The following is a 20773-nucleotide window of genomic DNA, read 5'->3' on the forward strand; positions in this document are numbered from 1 at the left end:
CTGGACAATGCACAATTACCCAGAGATCCAGACGAAGTCCCATGCACACGACCCATGTGGCAGAAGTTTGTACGGAGCGTACCATCGTCCTATGCCAACTCACTGGCAATAATGACCTGGAAAGGCAAAGAGGCACCGACAGTGGATGAAGTGGCTCGCCAACTCCTGCAGTACGAAGAAAATCTCTCTTCCTCCTTACAAGCCTGCATTTCGGCTGTGGAGGAGCTGTCCGAGGATTTCCAGCAATTCAAAGAGGAGATGTCCTATTCCCCACCTGTAAGGACCAATGTCTCAGCTATTAGGAGTGAGTGCTCCTCTGCCCAAGAGAGAATATAGAAGGTACACACCATGAGGTGTCCTGTAGTTTTACCTATGTGATCATGGAGAGGACATGAGGAAATGGGATGGAAAACCTACCTCGGTCCTAAATGCACGGGTACGTGAGCTGCGAGGAAAAACCACCACAAAAGGGGATTCTACCAGGAAAAATGCCGCTCCGGTTTCCAAACAGAGTAGAAGGGCTGATCTTATTTCTGATCCTCTTGAAGGGACTCCTGAGCCAATTTTACGAGAAGTGAGTACTGGATACTCTGACCAGAATTAGAGGGGCCCTGCCTCCAGCCAGGTGGAGGAAAAGGGATAACTGGGTCTATTGGACTGTGTGGATTCGATGGCCTGGCACGTTAGACCCACAGGAATACAAGGCTCTAGTAGACACTGGTGCACAATGTACCCTAATGCCATCAAGTTATAAAGGGGCAGAACCCATCCGTATTTCTGGTGTGACAGGGGGATCCCAAGAGTTAACCGTATTGGAGGCTGAAGTAAGCCTAACTGGGAATGAATGGCAGAAACACCCCATTGTGACTGGCCCAGAGGCTCCGTGCATCCTTGGCATAGACTATCTCAGGAGAGGGTATTTCAAGGACCCAAAGGGGTATCGATGGGCTTTTGGTATAGCTGCCTTGGAGACGGAGGGCACTGAACAGCTGTCTACCCTGCCTGGTCTCTCTCAAGACCCTTCGATTGTGGGGTTGCTGAGGGTTGAAGAACAACAAGTGCCAATTGCTACCACGACGGTGCACCGGCGGCAATATCGCACCAACCGAGACTCTCTGATTCCCATCCACAAGTTGATTCGCCAACTGGAGAGCCAAGGAGTGATCAGCAAGACTCGCTCACCCTTTAATAGTCCCATATGGCCAGTGCGAAAGTCTAATGGGGAGTGGAGACTAACAGTTGACTATCGCAGCCTGAATGAAGTTACGCCACCGCTGAGTGCGGCCGTTCCAGATATGCTAGAACTTCAATACGAACTGTAGTCAAAGGCAGCCAAGTGGTATGCTACAATTGACATTGCTAATGCGTTTTTCTCAATCCCTCTGGCAGCAGAGTGTCGTCCACAATTTGCCTTTACTTGGAGGGGTGTCCAGTACACTTGGAATCGATTGCCCCAGGGGTGGAAACACAGCCCCACCATTTGCCATGGACTAATCCAGATTGCACTGGAAAAAGGTGAAGCTCCGGAACACCTGCAATACATTGATGACATCATCGTATGGGGCAACACGGCAGAAGAAGTCTTTGCGAAAGGGAAGAAAATAATCCAAATCCTTCTGAAAGCCAGTTTTGCCATAAAAGAAAGTAAGGTCAAGGGACCTGCACAGGAGATCCAGTTTTTAGGAATAAAATGGCAAGATGGACGTCGTCAGATCCCAATGGACGTGATCAACAAAATAGCAGCTGTGTTTCCACCGACTAATAAAAAGGAAACACAGGCCTTCTTAGGTGTCGTGGGGTTTTGGAGAATGCATATTCCAAATTACAGTCTGTTTGTAAGCCCTCTCTATCAAGTGACCCGGAAGAAGAATGATTTTCAATGGGGCCCTGAGCAACAACAAGCCTTTGAACAAATTAAACGGGAAATAATTCATGCAGTAGCCTTTGGACCAGTCCGGGCAGGACAAGATGTTAAAAATGTGCTCTATACTGCAGCTGGGGAGAATGGCCCTACCTGGAGCCTCTGGCAGAAAGCACCTGGGGAGATCCAAGGCCGACCCCTGGGGTTTTGGAGTCGAGGATATCGAGGATCCGAGGCTCGTTATGCTCCAACTGAAAAAGAGATATTGGCAGCATATGAAGGAGTTTGAGCCGCCTCAGAAGTGGCTGGTACTGAAACACAGCTCCTCTTAGCACCCCGACTGCCAGTGCTGGGCTGGATGTTCAAAGGGAAGGTCCCTTCTACACATCACGCGACTGATGCCACGTGGAGTAAGTGGATTGCACTGATCACACAATGGGCTCGCATAGGAAACGCCAGTTGCCCAGGAATTTTAGAAGTGATCACAGACTGGCCAGAAGGCAAAGATTTTGGAATGTCGCCAGAAGAGGCAGTGACACGTGCTGAAGAGGCCCCGCTGTATAATAAAATGTCAGAAAATGAGAGGCAATATGCCCTGTTCACTGATGGGTCCTGTTGCATTGTGGGAAAGCATCGGAGGTGGAAGGCTGCTGTATGGAGTCCTACACGACAAGTCGCAGAAACTGCTGAAGGAGAAGGTGAATCGAGTCACTTTGCAGAGGTGAAAGCCATCCAGCTAGCGTTAGACATTGCTGAAAGAGAGAAGTGGCCAGTGCTCTATCTCTATACTGACTCATGGATGGTGGCAAATGCCCTGTGGGGGTGGCTACAGCAATGGAAGAAGAGCAACTGGTAGCGCAGATGCAAACCCATTTGGGCTGCCGCACTGTGGCAAGATATTGCGTCCCGGCTAGAGAATCGGGTTGTAAAAGTACGTCATGTAGATGCTCACATGCCCAAGAGTTGGGCCACTGAAGAACATCAGAACAACCAGCAGGTGGATCAGGCTGCCAAGAGTGAAGTGTCTCAGGTGGACCTGGACTGGCAACATAAGGGTGAACTATTTGTGGCTCAGTGGGCCCATGACACCTCAGGCCATCAGGGAAGAGATGCAACATATAGATGGGCTCGTGATCGAGGGGTGGACCTGAACATGGACACTATCGCACAGGTTATCCATGAATGTGAAACATGTGCTGCAATTAAGCAAGCCAAGCGGTTAAAGCCCCTGTGGTATGGAGGGCGATGGCTGAAATATAAATATGGGGAGGCCTGGCAGATTGACTATATCACACTCCCACAAACTCGCCAAGGCAAGCGCCATGTGCTTACAATGGTGGAAGCAACTACCGGGTGGCTGGAAACATATTCTGTACCCCATGCCACCACCCGGAACACTATCCTGGGCCTCGAAAAGCAGGTCTTGTGGCGACATGGCACCCCAGAAAGAATTGAGTCAGACATTGGGACTCATTTCCGAAACAACCTCATAGACACCTGGGCCAAAGAGCATGGCATTGAGTGGGTGTATCATATCCCCTATCATGCACCAGCCTCTGGGAAAATTGAACGATACAATGGACTGTTAAAGACTACATTGAGAGCAATGGGGGGGGTGGAACCTTCAAACATTGGGATACACATTTAGCAAAAGCCACTTGGTTAGTCAACACCAGAGGATCTGCCAATCGGGGTGGCCCTGCCCAGTCAGAATTTTTACATACTGTAGAAGGGATTAAAGTCCCTGTAGTGCACATAAAAAATATGCTAGGGAAGACAGTCTGGGTTACTCCTGCCTCAGGCAAAGGTAAACCCATTCATGGGATTGCTTTTGCTCAAGGACCTGGGTGCACTTGGTGGGTGATGCGAAAAGATGGGGAAGTCCGATGTGTGCCTCAAGGGGGTTTGATTTTAGGTGAGAATAGCCAGAATTAAACTGTATGATATTAGTTGCTATATAACCCTGCTACTGTATGTTATCCTTACTATAATTGTTATATGCTATATCCATAGTACTATAGTAAGAATCACTTAGATCAAGCAAGAAAAGAACTGTGATAAAACTGAGCAAAGCGCAGTAGTGATGGAACCAGAACTGACTCCAGCATGCAACAATCCAGCGGTGCACACCATCCTCCTGCTGCGCCCAATGTCACCTGCTCGTCACACCGCACTGAAGCCCAATCCTGCTCTACCGACTGAGAGGACTTTGCACCATCCCTCCTGCCCAGAAAGGCTGGTATGACAGATGGAGCCCAGAGTCGGGAACTAAATGAACTCAACGAACATTTTATGAACGTAACCCATAAACTAAAGGAATGATATCTCTGTGTGTGTATACATATATACATATATACATATATATCTCATTGTTCATTTGTCTCAAAGGGATGGAAAAGGTGATAATGATTGACCAGGATGTAACTAAAGGTATGGGAACTGAGCATGACGTCAATGGTATAGAATAAAGGGTGGATACTGTCCTGGTTTCAGCTGGGATAGAGTTAATTGTCTTCCTAGTAGCTGGTACAGTGCTATGTTTTTGAGTTCAGTATGCGAAGAATGTTGATAACAATGATGTTTTCAGTTGTTGATAAGTAGTGTTTAGACTAAAGTCAAGGATTTTTCAGCTTCTCATGCCCAGCCAGCGAGAAAGCTAGAGGGGCACAAGAAGTTGGCACAGGACACAGCCAGGGCACCTGACCCAAAGTGGCCAACAGGGTATTCCATACCATGTGACGTCCCATCTAGTTTAGGAACTGGGGAGTGGGGGCGGGGAATCGCAGCTCGGGGACTAGCTGGGTGTTGATCGGCGGGTGGTGAGCAATTGCACTGTGCATCATTTGTACATTCCAATCCTTTTATTATTGTTGTTGTCATTTTATTAGTGTTATCATTATCATTATTAGTTTCTTCTTTTCTGTTCTATTAAACCGTTCCTATCTCAACCCACGGGTTTTGCTTCTTTTCCCGATTTTCTCCCCCATCCCACTGGGTGGGGGAGGAGTGAGTGAGTGGCTGCGTGGTGCTTAGTTGCTGGCTGGGGTTAAACCACGACAGATGGCCTGTTTAAGCAGGACACTCCTCTGTCCATAAGGACGATTACCAGGCCATTGAGGCATCCAGGAGAGGAAACAGGGCTGGAGCCGACGAAGCATGCAAGAATGTGGAGACTACCATTCTCATGGAAACTGTAGTCTTTGAGATAAGGTACTGGTTTCTGGTGTTGATCACGCGAAGGTCATGTGATAGACGAAACCTGCAGCATGTGAACAGTGCATGAACAATATGTATGTGCATACCTCATCGAAATATGCCCTATAAAAAACCGTGGAGACAAGCCGTGGTGTGCACCCACCACTGAAGAACTGAAGACTGAGGACCAACGGGACGCCGCTGGATCCATGGTGGTGACTCTCCTTGCAACTCTATCCCGACTGCTTGCTTGATTTCTGCCTTTTCTTCCATTCTATCCTATCGCTACTATTTTCTACTTTTGATACTTTTGATAATAAAAGCTCTTCTGGGTATACGGCATTTGACCTCGTTTGTGTCTTAATCTCGCTCTTGGGATCATATCGAAACCTTCCCCGACATTGGATCGGGATATCTTGTCCTTCTGCCTTTAGCTTTGTGGATTCTTTTTCTTTTTCTTCCACTTCCTCCTGATTATTATAAACTTTATATGCAATTGACATCAATTGTGAAATTGTGTCCTGGTTCCAGCTGGGATGGAGTTAATTTTCTTTCCAGTAGCTGGTATTGATACCGAAAAGCCGGTCGAAGAAACTCTCTAAGACTTGTTTTGGAGTTTTAGAAAGCAGGCATTCTTTATTGCAGCGCTGGATGCACGGGGGATAGTTCCACCTAGCGTGCATACCACAGCTGTAGCACTAACAGGTTATATAGAATAACTAATTGCATATTAATCAGGTTAGTATACATATACATAAAATCATGCGCAATGAAGGATCCATTTGAGTCGAAGGGCTGCTTTTGCGACCACCGACCCATTTGAAGTTCTTGCTGGCTGTCCTTGAAGTCTTTATTCTTGTCCTTGTTCTTTGATCTTGAAGCTTAACGCAGTTTCAATCACATGTGGTCAGTTTCAACATTGTTCTCATCTAGCGTACAGGAACATCTAGTCATAAGAGCCAAGAACTGCAAAACTTATGAATAATTGCTAGTTAATCACTTGACTAGACTTTGTAATTATCTCCCCGGTTACCCTTTGTCTATTGTTTCAACCATAATGTTAATATATGATCATTTATCAAATCTCACTTGCACAGTCACCTAGCAGCAAACCAATTTTCATAGAAGATACAAAATATTAAAACCATAAAAGTCTGAACAAACCACATGAAATGTATGGTGATATGCTATCAGTATAGTGTTATGTTTTGGGTTCAGTATGAGAAGAATGTTGATAACACACTGATGTTCTCAGTTGTTGCTAAGTAATGTTTAGACTAAGTCAAGGATTTTTCAGCTTCTCATGCCCAGCCAGCAAGAAGGCTGGAGGGGCACAAGAAGTTGGGAGGGGACACAGCTAGGACAGCTGACCCAAACTGGCCAACCGGGTATGCCATACCATGTGACGTCACGTCTAGTATATAAACTGGGGGCAATTGCTGCTCGGGAACTAACTGGTGTCGGTTGGCGGGTGGTAAGCAATTGCATTGTGCATCACTGGTTTTGTATATTCCAATTCTTTTATTATTGTTATTGTCATTTTATTATTGTTATTGTTATCATTATTATTTTCTTCCTTTCTGTTCTACTAAACTGTTCTTATCTCAGCCCACAAGTTTTACCTTTTTCCTTCTGATTCTCTCCCCCATCCCACTGGGTGGCGGGGAGTGAGTGAGCGGCTGTGTGGTGCTTAGTTGCTGGCTGGGGTTAAACCATGACAGCTTTTTGCTGTTTTATTGTCAAAGTATTATCCTAGTATAAGCATACAAGAAACCTTAAGTTTTCACAAAAAGAAGTATTGGAAACATGGATTAAATTCTCTCTGATGGTATAACATTTGTAAGAAATTGTGAGCTTCTCTGAGCTTGAAATACAGTTTTGTTTGTTTATGTGAAGCTAGCAATACTTTGCTTTCTTACCCAAAGTTTTAGGAATGGCTTAGTAGACAATGTGGTTTCTGTTCTCTACTGTAGAAGAAAGTGCTACTGATTTGTGCTGTGTAATCTCCAGTCTTGTTCAAGTGATTATGGATTTGTACAGTGTCCTGGGTTCAGCTGGGATAGAGTTAATTTTTACAGGAACCTGGGAGGTGGGGGGCATAGCCGGGGCAGCCGACCTGAACTAGCCAAGGAGCTATTCCATACCATGTGACATCATGCTCAGTATATAAATGGGGAGCGGGCCGGGGGGAGGGCTCTCGACTTTCGGTGGCGGAGCGCCGGGTTCCGGGTGGTGAGCAGTTGCACTGTGCATCACTCTTTTTGTATATTCTTTCATTAGTACCGTTGTTGTTGTTGTAACTTTTTTTTGTGTTGTCCCAGTAAACTGCCCTTATCTCAACCCTCGAGGTTCCAGGTTTTTTTTCTTTTCTCTCCTCCGTCTCCTCCCTATCCCACCGGAGGGGGGCGGGAGGAGTGAGCGAGCGGCTGCGTGGTCCTTTGTTACCGGCTGGGCTGAAACCACGACATACAGCAATACAAAGTCAGGGTTTCAGAGCCTTATTCAGGAGTGGGTAATTGGAGGACATGGCTTTTTGGATTGTTGTAACCACTTACATAAAAGTGACAAAGAAGAAGTATTTTTTTTTTTATTGCTTTCCTTACATACTATTTAAAAGCTTACTCAGCATAAGGAGGAATTTAGATGTCAGTCCAGAAGTTCTAATTACTCTGAGGATCTTTAATTTTGTTTTCTTTTATGGGTTGATGTTTTGTAGTGTCCCTATTTTTGCTGTTTAGAGTTCAGCAATGTCTTTATAACTAAAAAGAATAAATATAAAATTTCCCATTCAATCTTCGAGTCTTTTTAAAGACACGTATCTTTTATCCTTTTAAACTGTGTTAAATGGTAGTGTCCGTAGAAATCACTCAAGTGAATTGCATATTCTTGTCACATCTAGAGTTTAACTTTATACTGTCTTGCTAAATGTTGCAGTCTCACTTCTCCATTTTTGTTTGTATTTTGGGAATAGATCACATTGCTGTACAGAATGGAAATCATAAGTGTAAACTGATTAGTTCTGATCAAGAATTGCTATAAACTAGTTTTGCTTTGCCAACTTTAAAAGGCTGCATAGCAGCAACTTTCATAGAAAGTTAATGTGTGCAAATTCAGGTTAGAAAGTGTTCATCTCTTCTGTCAACAATTGGCCAAGGGTAGCTCAGATGATACTTCAGAGTTCAGCCAAAGTTATATGCAGCAGTCCTGTAGTTCACCAGATTTGCTGTCCTTAAGATTTGTATTTGGAGATGCTAATTACTATAAAATAAATAGTCAGCATTGCGGAACATATTTTTTCTGAAACTGATGCAATATTTTCTTTATTTAGGCTCCTGTTTTTCTGCTCTTGCTAAATTGTGTTTGGCAGTTGGTACAACAGTATCCTCCAGCATTTGAGTTCACAGAAACTTACTTAACTGTCTTGTCAGACAGCCTCTATGTGCCTATTTTTAGCACTTTCTTCTTCAACTCGCAACATCAAAAAGACACTAATATGGTAAGGGTTTGTTAATTTGTAGATGCAATGTGTTGGAGAACAGGTTTGACCAACAAGCAAGGAACACTCAAAAAAGCACTAGAAGCATGTTTTTTCCATGCTTATTTGAAGGGCGATACCTTGAAGGGTGAATGAGTGCAACTTTGGGTATAAGGAGTCAAGTTCAGGTCTTTGGAGTTTATGATGACAAAAGGAAAATAATTCAGGGATATATTACTTCTAATGTGTGGCTATAGGTTCATGTTTATTGCTCTTCAATGAAAATGGAGCTCCTTAATTTAAGAATATCCTGCTGTCCTGCATAATAAGTTATCTACAAAATTCTTGTATAGTATATTCTGTTTATTCCAAAATCAACATTTCCTGAATGTTGATTTACATTTGGTTCATGCTTTTCTCTAGCCTAAGAAGCTGGAAGCAATGGGAGTATCCTCTGCAAGGCTGCACAGTCTAAAAAAAATAGTGAAGATCAGTCTTGCATATAAATAAAGTGCTGATCATAAAATTTAAACTGGTAGCACTGCATAACTGCATTAACTTTTGAAGTTTGGAGAGGTTTATTCTACAATCCTGCCCCCTGCGTTTGAAGAATTCAAGTGTCTATCTACTGCCTGATTTTCAAAACTTTGGTTTTTTTCCTCAGATTATTTAATCTCATTTTCAACTGTGAAAGGCTTTTTTGGTGCTAATTGCACTGTTGAGATGAAATACTGTCTGAAGTTACAGAGAATACTATATAGATAGCCTTCATGTCTGTACTCACATCTAATAATGTTGTTCAACTATTGAATAAATAGAAATCATGAGTATCATTGCAACTCTGTGACCTCTTCTATGAAAAACCAGTTTTTTTAATTTTACCTTGACTGGGTCAGAATTCCTTTCTAGCAGTCTTAACTGTGACCTGTTTGTTTTGGCAGACTGGTGAAAGCCTCAAGACACAAAGCGGTCCTTTCAGATTTCTTACTGTGTGGGACTGGTCTGTGCAGTTTGACCCCAAGGCCCAGGATTTCCTGAACAGCCCTCTTTATGCAGAGAAGCCAAAACCAGATAAAAGTCAATGGAAAACTGCACGATTCAAAGTAAGATATATGCTGCTTAACTTGTATTTTTGAAATGATAAATATATTTTGCACAACTCAGTCATACTTCAAATGTACTTACAGTGGAAGCATTGGTGCAAAGTTTTAACTGACAAAATACATGTACACCTCAGACTCACCTGGGTGTTAAGAATGCAATTTGCACCCACCTCAGTTATAAATCACTGTTTTACAGCTACTGTGCATAGCTGTGAACTTTTTTGAAGTTTTTTTTGTTTGTGTGGGTTTTTTTTTTTTCTTCGTACTTTTGTGCAAATGTAGTAACTTCCTCATGGGACTTACCATCCAGGTGAGTTGCACTGACATGTTTGAAGTGAGTTTATTTTGTTGTTCTATGGAGTACCTAACTGAAATACGTAGCAGGCTTATAATTGCTTCCCTAATTTTGTCTTGAGTGTAATTGGGGTGTGTGCATGCATTTTTAGAATCATGGAATGGTTTGGGTTGGAAGGGACCTTTAAAGGTCATCTAGTCCAACCCCCCTGCAATGAGCAGGGATGTCTTCAACTAGGTCAGGTTGCTCAGAGCCCCGTCCAGCCTGACCTTGAATGTTTCCAGGGATGGGGCATCTACAGCCTCTCTGGGCAACCTGTTCCAGTGTTTCACCACCCTCATCATAAAAAATGTCTTCCTTTATATCTAGTCTGAATCTACCCTCTTTTAGTTTAAAACCATTACCCCTTGTCTTATTGCTACAGGCCCTACTAAAAAGTTTGTCCCCATCTTTCTCATAAGCCCCCTTTAAGTACTGGAAGGCTGCAATAAGGTCTCCTTGGAGCCTTCTCTTCTCCCGGCTGAACAACCCCAACTCTCTCAGCCTTTCCCCACAGGAGAGGTGTTCCATCCCTCTGATCATCTTCATGGCCCTCCTCTGGACCCGCTCCAACAGGTCCATGTCTTTCCTGTACTGAGGGGTGGGTGGAGGGGGAACCAACAACAAAAAACCCCCAACCTGTCCAGGGTATGGAGGATTATGAGTGGACCACCTCATTACTGGAAAGTAGCACAAATTCAGTAAGAAAAGTTTTGTTTGGGGTAACCTTTTTTGATTATAATCTCCCTGTTTTGTTGGTTAAATTCTGTTCTGTACAAAGCATTCTCAGGTGAGACACTGTCAGTATGATCTACAGCATTAATCAGGGAACTCTTATGTGGTAGAAAGTAATGAGGAACCATTGGATAAAAACTTCTAAATCAAGTGCTCCTTCACTTGTGTGGCTAGCTTAAACTAAACATGGAAATCTGTAATACTTGAATGCATGCAAAGAATTCTTCTTTTTCAAAGAAAAATACTTTATTCATCGTTACTTCATTGCTGTAGTTACAGTGCAGGGAAGGTATCTTGGAATACTAATTATGCTGTGTGAAGTATTTGGTGTATTAGCTATTGAAGAGTAACAGTTTTAGACTATATAACAAAGCAGTGGCTGTGTTTAAGTGACTTTGTTGCTTGTAAGTATTTTCTGAATACAAGTTATGTTTTTCTTCTTTTAAGATGTTTTCTAAAGTCCCATCAATATTTATCTCAGTATATTTTTCTTTTCTTTCCTCTTAAAGCATCAATGGCAACTTTCTTTACCATTGACACAAACAAAATCTTCCCTGAAGAGAGGATTTTTCAGGGAGGAAACAGATCATTTAATTAAAAACATTCTGCATAAAAGAATTGGCAAGTTCATAAATTCTTTAGATGAACCTCCTAATAGCTTCAGGGAATTTTATCATAGCTGGCATAGTAAACCTGTTGACTATCATGGTCTTTTGTTACCTTGCATCGATGGCCCTGTGTAGTGGGTTGACCCTGGCTGGATGCCAGGTGCCCACCAAAGCTGCTCTATCACTCCCCCTTCTCAGCTGGACAGGGGGGAGAAAATATAACAAAAGGCTCGTGGGTCAAGATAAGGACGGTTTAATAAAGTGAAAGCAAAGGTCGCGCGCAAAAGCAAAGAAAAACAAATGATGTTATTCTCTACTTCCCATCAGCAGGTGATGTCTAGCCACTTCCTGGGAAGCAGGGCTTCAGTACGCGTAGTGGTTGCTCCTGAAAACAAAAATGCCCCCCTTCCGTCTCCCTTTACTTAGCTTTTATAGCTGAGCTGACGTCATGTGGTATGGAATATCTGTTTGGTTAGTTTAGGTCAGCTGTCCTGGTTATGTCCCCTCCCAAGATCTCGCCCTGCCCCAGCCTGCCGTTGAGGGGGGGGCAAAAATGTTGGAGAGACAGCCTTGATGCTGTGCCAGCACTGCTCAGCAGTAGCCAAAACACTGGTGTGTTATCAACATCTTTCTAGCTACTGATGCAGAGCACAGTGCTATGAGGGCTGCTATGGGGAGAATTAACTCCATCTCAGCCAGACCCAATACAATCTCCACCCCTTATTCCATACCATTTGCGTCATGCTCAGGTCCCACATAATTTAATACAGATATCTTCTAACCACGCCACTGTATTTAATTCTCATTACCGAAATCCCTTCTTACCAACACTTACAACTGAAACTACATACTTAAACCACTTTTATACCCAACATACAGATTTATACATTCTTATTAATTACTATCCCCTGTCCTTTAAGAGATAGATATTCCATGGGCTTCTTCCACTCCTCCAGATGTTCGCACACAGGTTATGACTTGGGCCCCATCCGTCAAGATGAGTGGTCAGGACAGGAGAAGCAGTATGTTCGATCGTTGGGCACCAACACCGCCTTGGTTTGGGTCACCGATGCACTTGTCTGGTTCCTTGCGAAGTTCACTCCTCTGCAGTTCAGGTCATTCCTGCTACATTACTTCCTACAACATACAACTCACATCACAGATTATTTTTCCCTCAAGGTTAAATGTCCTTGAGGCACACACTGGGTCTCCCCATCCTTCCGCATTACCCACCAAGTACACCCAGGTCCTTGAGCAAAGACAATCCCACGAATGGGTTTGCCTTTTCCCATGGGAGGAGAAATCCACACCGCCTTCCCCAGCCACTCCCCCATGTGCACTACGGGGACCTTATCTCCTCCCACAGTATGTAGGGGTTTTGTTTGGGCAGGACCAGGACAGTTAGCAGATCCTCTGGTGTTAACTAGCCAAGTGGCTTCTGCTAAATTTGTATCCCAATGCTTCCATGTCCCACTGCCTACCACTCTCAACATAGTCTTCAACAGTCCGTTATATCTCTCAATTTTTCCAGATGTTTGCGGGTGATAGGGGATGTGGTACACCCACTCAATGCCGTGTTTCTTTGCCCAGGAGCTTATGAGGATATTTCGGAAATGAGTCCCATTGTCTGATTCAATTCTTTCCGGGGTACCATGTCGCCATAAAATTTGCCTTTCAAGGCCTAAGATGGTGTTTTGGGCAGTGGCATGGTTTACAGGATATGTTTCTAGCCAACCAGTAGTTGCTTCCACCATCGTGAGTATGTAGCGCTTGCCTTGGCGTGTTCGTGGCAGTGGTCCAATGTAGTCAATTTGCCAGGCCTCGCCATATCGAAAGCCCAGCCACCGCCCTCTGTTCCAGGGAGACTTTACTCTGGTGGCTCGTTTGATTGCAGCACATGTTTCACATTCATGAGTGACCTGTGTGATGGCCTCCATGGTCAGGTCCACCCCTCGATCACGAGCCCACCTATATGTTGCATCTCTCCCTAGATGTCCCGATGTCTCATGGGCCCAGCGAGCTACAAATAGCTCACCCTTATGCTCCCAGTCCAGGTCCACCTGAGCTACTTCTATTTTGGCAGCCTCGTCTACCTGTTCATTATTTCGATGTTCTTCAGTGGCACGGCTTTTGGGCATGTGAGCATCTACATGACGTACCTTTAAAGTCATGTGTTCTACACGGGCAGCAATGTCCTGCCACAGTGCTGCTGCCCAGATGGGTTTACCCCTGCGTTGCCAATTGGTCTTCTTCCACTGCTGTAGCCACCCCCACAGGGCATTAGCCACCATCCAGGAGTCGGTATAGAGATAGAGTACCAGCCACTTTTCTCGTTCAGCAATGTCTAGGGCTAGTTGGATGGCTTTCACTTCTGCAAACTGACTTGACTCGCCTTCTCCTTCAGTGGCCTCAACGACTTGTGGTGTGGGACTCCACACAGCAGCTTTCCACTTCCGATGGTTCCCTATCACACGACAGGATCCATCAGTAAACAAAGCATAACACCTTTCATCTTCTGATAACTCATTATATGGTGGTGCCTCTTGGGCACGAGCCACCTCCTCAGGCGATGCTCCAAAATCTCTGCCTTCTGGCCAGTCCATGATCTCTTCCAGAATTCCCAGGCGGTTAGATTTCCCCAGTCGAGCCCGTTGCGTGATCAATGCTATCCACTTCCTCCATGTAGCGCTGGTTGCATGATGTGTAGAGGGGATGTTTCCTTTGAACATCCAGTGTAGCACGGGCAATCGTGGTGCCAAGAGAAGATATGCTTCTGTACCAACAACTTCTGAAGCGGCTCAAACCCCCTCATATGCTGCTAGTATCTCTTTTTCAGTCGGGGTGTAGTGGGCTTCTGATCCTCGGTACCCCCGGCTCCAAAACCCTAATGGTCGACCTCGGGTTTCTCCTGGTGTTTTCTGCCAGAGGCTCCAGGTGAGACCATGCTCCCCAGCTGCAGTGTAGAGCACATTTTGTACATCTGGTCCTGTCCGGACAGGCCCAAGAGCTACCGCACGAGCTATTTCCTGTCTGATATGCTCAAAGGCTTGTTGTTGTTCAGGGCCCCATTCAAAATAGTTCTTTTTCCGCGTTACTCGATAGAGAGGGCTAACAAGCTGACTATAACCTGGAATATGCATTCTCCAGAACCCCACAAGGCCTAGGAAAGCTTGTGTTTCTTTCTTGTTAGCTGGTGGAGACATAGTTGCTATCTTGTTAACCACATCCATAGGCACATGATGGCGTCCATCCTGCCATTTTATTCCCAAGAACTGAATCTCCTGTGCAGGTCCCTTGACCTTGCTTTTCTTTATGGCGAAACCAGCTTTCAGAAGAATCTGAATTATTCTTTTTCCCTTCTCAAACACCTCTTCTGCCTCATTGCCCCACACGATGATGTCATCTATGTATTGTAGATGTTCAGGGGCATCGCCTTGTTCCAGTGCAGTTTGGATTAGTCCATGACAAATGGTAGGGCTGTGCTTCTACCCCTGGGGCAGTCGATTCCAGGTGTATTGGACACTTCTCCACGTGAAAGCAAACTGTGGCCTGCACTCTGCTGCCAAAGGAATGGAGAAAAACGCATTGGCAATATCAATTGTAGCATACCACGTGGCTGCCTTTGATGCCAGTTCATACTGGAGCTCTAACATGTCTGGTACAGCAGCACTCAGTGGTGGTGTCACTTCATTCAGGCCGCGATAATCTACTGTTAACCTCCACCCTCCATCAGACTTTCGCACTGGCCATATAGGACTATTAAAAGGTGAATGAGTCTTGCTGATGACTCCTTGGCTCTCTAGTTGATGGATCAGCTCATGGATGGGAGCCAGGGAGTCTCGGTTTGTCCAATATTGCTGGCGGTGCACCATCCTGGTAGCGATTGGCACCTGCTGTTCTTCAACTTGCAGCAGTCCCACAATGAAGGGATCTTCCGAGAGGCCAGGCAGGGTAGACAGCTGTTTGATCTTCTCTGCGTTTACAGTGGCTACACCAAAAGCCCATCGGTACCCCTTTGGGTCCTTGAAGTACCCTCTCTTGAGGTAGTCTATGCCAAGGATACAAGGGGCCTCTGGGCCAGTCACGATGGGGTGCTTTTCCCACTTGTCCCCTGTCAAGCTCACTTCAGCCTCCAATACAGTCAATTCCTGGCATCCCCCTGTCACTCCAGAGATCCAGATGGGTTCTGTGCCCCTGTACACTGATGGTACCAGCGTACACTGTGCACCAGTGTCTACCAAAGCCTTATACTTCTGTGGGTCTGATGTGCCAGGCCATCGAATCCACACAGTCCAGTATATCCGGTCATCCCTTTCCTCCTCCTGGCCAAAGGCAGGGACCCTCTATTGCTGTTCCTCATCAGAGTATTCACTGTCTGACCCTTGCGGTGCCAGACCAGAAGTCCCCTCACCAGAGTCAAGAGAGGTTGTTTCAGTTCTTCTATGCCTGGAGGAACGCTGATTGCTTTCTTGGGCCTCTACAGCAACGACACTGACAGCCTTCTTCTTGGGTGACCCCTTCTTAAGAGCTGTCTTCCCTCTCAGTTCACGTACGCAGGCTTCCAGCTTAAAGGTGGGTTCACCATCCCACTTCCTCATGTCCTCCCCTTTGTCACGCAGGAAGAACCAGAGTGTACCACGTGGCATACGCCTTGGGCTCCCTTTCCCTCTGACTGGGGCAGGAGAGGACTGATTTCTTGGAGCGTCCCTAAGAGCCAAGGCACTGTCCTGTAGGGATGAGGAGACACAGAGATTTTCTTCAAAGTTTTGGAGCCAAGACGACACTTTCTCCAGAGTTGGTGTTTCCATATCTGGGCAATACATTGCTGCCAAGCTGCTAGAATATGACACTGGGGCACCTTGAATCACCTTTCTCCACATGGCCCGTGTGCACAGGACATCCTCTGGATCTTTTGAGACTTCCTCATCATCTAGATCACTGTAGATGACTTCCAGCACTGCTAACTCCCTCAGGTACTGGATGCCTTCATCTGCGGTAGTCCACTTTTCTGAGGAATTCACAAGATCTTCCTTGAATGGATATCTTGCCCTCACACTTGAAAGGAGCCGTCTCCAGAGACTGCAAATTGCTGCCTCTTTTCCAATTCCTCTTTCAATTCCCCGGTTTCTAGCAAGGGATCCCAGCTGTTGGGCTTCCTTGCCTTCCAATTGCTGACTGTCGGCCCCGTTATCCCAGCATCGGAGCAGCCAGGCAGCAATCCGCTCACCTGGCTGGCGGCTGTAGTCTTTCCGCAAGTCCCGAAGTTCTGAGGACGTCAGGGACCGGGTAGTTTCCGCTTCCTGTTTTAAATTCTCTCACTCCTTCCCCCAATTTCTTTGTCGAAGGACCAGCTTCTAGATTAAGCCTTTCCTCCTCTTCTTCTTCTTCCCTCACTAATCGATGGTATGGACCTGTTGATCTCCTTGTCCACTGTTTCTTTTTCACTACTGGGGCAATTACTGTAGTTGTTGTTGTTGTTTGGGTCCCTGCCTCGAGCATGGTGTCCTCAGATGCAGTCTGGGTCCCTGCCTCAACCGTGGTCCTCTGAGAGTGTTGAACTATGGCTCGGTAGGCATAGGCCAGGCCCCAGTACAGTGCGAGAAGCTGCTGGTTTTCATTGGGATAGGCAAGGCACCCTTCTATCAGGTGGCGCGTCAGTTTGCCAGGGTTACTTGCCTGTTCAGGTGTAAAGTCCCAGATTATGGGAGGTGATAACCGTCCTAGGAATCTGCCCAAATCCTTCCATATACCCTGCCACCCAGGGACCGGTCGCTTGAGGGCACATTTCAGTATTGCCTCACCCAAAACATGTCTTCTCTTATACCAGGACGAGACCAGATTCCACAATACCCCTAATATACCACCAGTATCAATTATTAGTACTGAACAACTCACATAAGGGTGAACAAGGACCTCAGGAGCCTGCATAATAAAACCATTCACATCAGTGCCCGGTAGGGAGAGGGAGATGTGTTCCCTCATCTCCTCCACAAGATAGCTCCCACAACACAGCAAAGCCATCAGTGCCAGGACAAAGCACATAGATATTATTTGTATTAGCATGTTCCTGAGTTCCTTCATTCTCCCCACAAGATAGCTCCCGCAGCACAACAAAGCCATCAGTGCCAGGGCAAAGCACACAGCCATTATTTGCGTTACCATGTTCCCAAACTCAGCAAGGTAGAGATAAGCAAGCAGCCAACAAGCTCCGTGACCTGCACAGGAGCTTGCCACTTAATAACTAGCTATGGCACGTTTAATGCAAAACTGCCGTTGTCTTGTCCCTGTTCGGGCGCCAAAAAGGACTGTAGTGGGTTGACCCTGGCTGGATGCCAGGTGCCCACCAAAGCTGCTCTATCACTCCCCCTTCTCAGCTGGACAGGGGGGAGAAAATATAACAAAAGGCTCGTGGGTCAAGATAAGGACAGTTTAATAAAGTGAAAGCCAAGGTCGCGCGCGAAAGCAAAGAAAAACAAATGATATTATTCTCTACTTCCCATCAGCAGGCGATGTCTAGCCACTTCCTGGGAAGCAGGGCTTCAGTACGCGTAGTGGTTGCTCCGGAAGACAAAAATGCCCCCCTTCCGTCTCCCTTTACTTAGCTTTTATAGCTGAGCTGACGTCATGTGGTATGGAATATCTGTTTGGTTAGTTTAGGTCAGCTGTCCTGGTTATGTCCCCTCCTGAGATCTCGCCCTGCCCCAGCCCGCCGTTGAGGGGGGGGCAAAAATGTTGGAGAGACAGCCTTGATGCTGTGCCAGCACTGCTCAGCAGTAGCCAAAACACTGGTGTGTTATCAACACCTTTCTAGCTACTGATGCAGAGCACAGTGCTATGAGGGCTGCTATGGGGAGTATTAACTCCATCTCAGCCAGACCCAATACACCCTGAAATCAAAGTCTGGGCACAACGGTATTTACGATGGATTCCTGAGGCCCAGCTTCATGGTGATGGTACAATAGTCACAGCTGCCAAGATTTTGGACTTGATGGAGAAAGTGCAAAGCTTGCAGGTGAAAATGAATGAAGAACATAGTCAAGCTATTTCCGGAGACATACATGCTGTTCCAATGCTGAGAAATTCTGCCTGTTTGTCATCCTTGTTTCCATTTGCTTTACTTCAGAGACAGTCTATCAAACCAGCTTTACACACTAGCACCTGGAAAGACTTGGAAGATGAAGATGACTTGGTCAAGAGGGATGATGAATTTGTTGATCTAAGTGGTGATATGTCATAAAGTGTATATAAATTAAAGTATGAATTGTATGTGGCTAAGCTGAGTTTTAAATGTTGTGCTGTATCCTAATATAAGGAACTCGATCAAGCATCTGCAGCCTGTTTAATGGGTTTGTTAGGTTAAAAAAAGAAACTTGGTTGGAAAGAACTATTTGCCATGATTAACTGAGCATATTTTGAACTTCCATTTCACTCTTAACAGTATTTATTGCAGAAACACATTTTTAGCATAGGTGTAATAAAAACAGAAGTCTAGGCTGGAGTAGCCATATGGAAACTTTGTTAAAAAAAAAAAAAAACACCACATTCTTTTCTGATGTAAAGGTGGAATACTAAATACATACAGCAACAATCACTATTTTAACATAAACTCTCTTCCCCTTATGTTAAGAATACTAAGATTGGAAGTACTGTGACTAGGAACTGTTAATGCATCTGCATTCTCCCCCCATGTAAAATAAACAGGGGAAGGTGCAACTAAATGTGCATTTAAAAATAAGCTTTTTACAGCTGAGGAATAAACTTGTGGTCACCAGGGGTTTTCTGTCTACTGTGGCATCAACTGAAGTCATGTGCTTGTCAACCTCATCTTTTCTGACAGTGTTAATCTTTTGGCTTGCAGAACTTCACCCTGCATGGTATCATAATAGCAGCTTGGCTGCTCTAAGCCTGTGCATGTGCTTATCTTAAGGATCAGATGCAAGAGCTTAACCACATATTTCAAGTCTTATTGTGTGGCTGCTGTGCTACATGCCCTTGCTGCCTTGGAATATTAAGTCCTAAATGTTTGCTGTTAATTGTAAGAAATGGCCTGACTGTGAGACTCTAATTTGCCATGAGTATTTTTTTCTCCTTTTAATAGAGTGAGATTTTCATTCTGACTTCCCCATTTATGCCAGTTGCCTTTGAAGCTTTCTGTAGCTTGCACTGAAACCCTCCACATAGAAGGGAAGACTTTTTTTCTGTAATCCTACAGTGAAGCTGGATTTGCAGTCTGTTGCCACTTGTCATGAGTTGGTGGTACAGCTTATGAATGTGACGTTCATACCATATGAACACTTGCATCCTGTTGCTGGATGTTATAACAGTACCTCAGTGAAAAAAGCCATCAAAAAATGCCTGTTGACTTCGATCTACTGTATGTATAAACATACACAAAGTATTTTTACTGCAAATAATCATCCTTTGTAAAGTTGAATATTATTTGACTGTCAAATCTATTTTGAACCCTTAAATTCTAGAATACCCCAAGAATGGATGCAAGTCATAAGATCGGTTACAGTGAGAGGGTGGACACTGAATATTTTCTCTATTTTCATACCAATTTAGAAATCCATGCTGGAAAATTCAGATGGTGGAGAAACTGGTGCTTAAATTGGATCAGCTCAGTGTAGTCAGGTATATTAAAATGGGTCACTTCACACTGAATTGTAGTTAATATGTATAGCAAAAATTTATCAGCAGACCTCAAAATAAATTAATATGTTAAAATAAATGTATTAATGGGGCAAGGGGGAGAGCTTAATGCAACTCTGCCAAACTGAAGCTTCTTGACTCTTGATTGCCTTAAGTCTTAGTAGTGTGAGGACAATACTTGAGTTTGTAGCATTTTATTTAAAAATGCACTGGTACTTACGCTTTCTTCTGTGATACATATGATCTTACAGCTAGCACTTGCTAGAATGGGCTGTCCATACATGTCCTTCAGACTTTATTATTGTAATTCAAGTGACTCATGTATGCAATAATACTTTGCATGTTGAATGAGCGATGCATTTTTATGGGGAAGAGATGCCTATCATTCTATCATTCAAGGGTTTTTTAAACACTTCCATTAGAAAAAATATTAAAATATTAAATTGATTTCTCTATATTTTTGATCAAACTGTTGTGTTGTTTCAGTCATGAAGATTACATATTTATATTAAAGAACAGATGTTGGACATCTTATTTGTACCTAAGTTATCAGAAGTTTATATAGAGGAGAAACATATATATGGAATTGAACATGGGAACACTTCTAATGTAGAGTAAATACCATTGTTATTGGTTTTCTGCTCTGTGGGATTGGAAATGTACTTAAACAGAAGCTTGGAGTAAAAATATTATATCTCCGAGTTTTTACACTGAATGCAAGCTAGAAGCTTTAATGGTTGTTGGTTTGTTGTTTTTTTGTTGGTTTTTTTTGTTAATACTGTTATTTCTCTCTAGTGGGCTGTTTGGAGA

The 20773-nt window shown here is 44.5% G+C and overlaps 1 protein-coding gene across 1 annotated transcript; it reads left to right on the forward strand.

Annotated features, from left to right (window-relative positions):
- The first annotated feature begins 7004 nt into the window (after positions 1-7004).
- LOC128136064 (myotubularin-related protein 12-like) lies at positions 7005-18577 on the forward strand. Its single transcript, XM_052775149.1, has 6 exons — positions 7005-7089; positions 7522-7631; positions 8385-8552; positions 9473-9634; positions 11213-11440; positions 18183-18577. Exons 1-6 carry the CDS (start codon positions 7005-7007, stop codon positions 18546-18548), a joined length of 1119 nt encoding a protein of 372 aa, XP_052631109.1. The 3' UTR covers positions 18549-18577.
- The last annotated feature ends 2196 nt before the right edge of the window (positions 18578-20773 follow it).

This window comes from Harpia harpyja, chromosome W (assembly GCF_026419915.1).
Source record: "Harpia harpyja isolate bHarHar1 chromosome W, bHarHar1 primary haplotype, whole genome shotgun sequence".
Classification (NCBI taxonomy): Eukaryota; Metazoa; Chordata; class Aves; order Accipitriformes; family Accipitridae; genus Harpia; species Harpia harpyja.

Coding starts and splice junctions, on each gene's coding strand:
- LOC128136064 (XM_052775149.1), top strand. CDS start 7,005: ATGTGGTTTCTGTTCTCTACTGTAGAAGAAAGTGCTACTGATTTGTGC. Junction 7,090..7,521: donor TGTTCAAGTGATTATGGATT/TGTACAGTGTCC, acceptor CTGAAACCACGA/CATACAGCAATACAAAGTCA. Junction 11,441..18,182: donor TACCTTGCATCGATGGCCCT/GTGTAGTGGGTT, acceptor ACTCCATCTCAG/CCAGACCCAATACACCCTGA.